This window comes from Cariama cristata, unplaced genomic scaffold (genome assembly GCF_000690535.1).
Source record: "Cariama cristata isolate BGI_N322 unplaced genomic scaffold, ASM69053v1 scaffold25887, whole genome shotgun sequence".
Classification (NCBI taxonomy): Eukaryota; Metazoa; Chordata; class Aves; order Cariamiformes; family Cariamidae; genus Cariama; species Cariama cristata.
In genome coordinates, this window is record NW_009628719.1 from 662 (window position 1) to 1642 (window position 981).

The window sequence follows — 981 nt, forward strand, 5'->3', positions numbered from 1 at the left end:
CCCCGGGGACCGGCGAGCGGGCAGACAGCCCACGCCAGCTCCACGGGCTGCTCCAGGCGGTGCCCACCACAGCACACTGTTGCACACCAGCACTTGGGAAGGACCTACGTTTGGGTTTTTTTTCTCTATCCCCATATCCAAAGCAGTTTTCCAAGTTCAGCTCCGATCGCTGTATCCCTCCCAGCAGGATGGGGACCGTGGTGCTGGCACTGTGCCTGCTGGCTGTGGCTCTCCCGTACCCGGCCACTGCTAGGCTGCGCATCGGTGCCTTCAACATCCAGGCATTTGGTGACACCAAGATGTCCAACGAGGGAGTGGCGGGCATCATCGTCAGCGTGAGTGCAGCCAGTGCAATGCAGGGACAGACCCAAAAATGTGGCTCCTGTATCAGGGATGCGTGGGGATGTGGCAGTGAATGGGATGGCATCCCAGTGCTGGGGATGCCCTGGGTGGATGAAAGCTTGGTGGAGCCCAATGTGGGGCATCAGGCTCACGCTGCGGTCCCTCTGAGCCCTCCACGGCGACATCTGCCCTGGCACTGAGGGGCATGCGGCACCCAGCACTGCCTGACTGGGCGATGGGTGGGAGACAGTGGCCCTGAGCTGGGGGCAGGCTCCCTCTCACCATCCCCATCCCTGTCGGCCTTGCAGATCCTGCGTCGCTACGACGTGGTGCTGGTGCAGGAGGTGCGCGACTCCGACCTCAGCGCCGTCACCCAGCTCATGGAGCAGCTCAACAGGTACGAGCGGGGCCGGGGCCGAGAGCATGCGGGCTGAGACACCAGTGTTAGTGGGGAAGGAGGGAAAGTCATGCTGCCTAAGCAATAAAAGGCCCCAAAAAGTCATCCATTGGCAGAGGGTTTGGTTTTGGAACGGGGAATAGGAGAAAAGTGCTGAGGCTGAAGCTTTGAGAAACCTGAAAAAAACCACCAGGAATAATCTGGGGAGGGGACAAGCGGCACAAAGCCCCTCCGAAAGCTGC

At 60.8% G+C, this 981-nt stretch overlaps 1 protein-coding gene across 1 annotated transcript in view; it reads left to right on the top strand.

Annotated features, from left to right (window-relative positions):
* The first annotated feature begins 188 nt into the window (after positions 1 to 188).
* Positions 189 to 981, top strand: part of LOC104165338 (deoxyribonuclease-1-like 2) — a 3810-nt gene continuing 3017 nt past the window's right edge. The window contains 2 exon segments of the mRNA XM_009704932.1: positions 189 to 335; positions 651 to 739. Of these exon segments, the coding sequence (XP_009703234.1) occupies positions 189 to 335; positions 651 to 739 (236 nt within the window).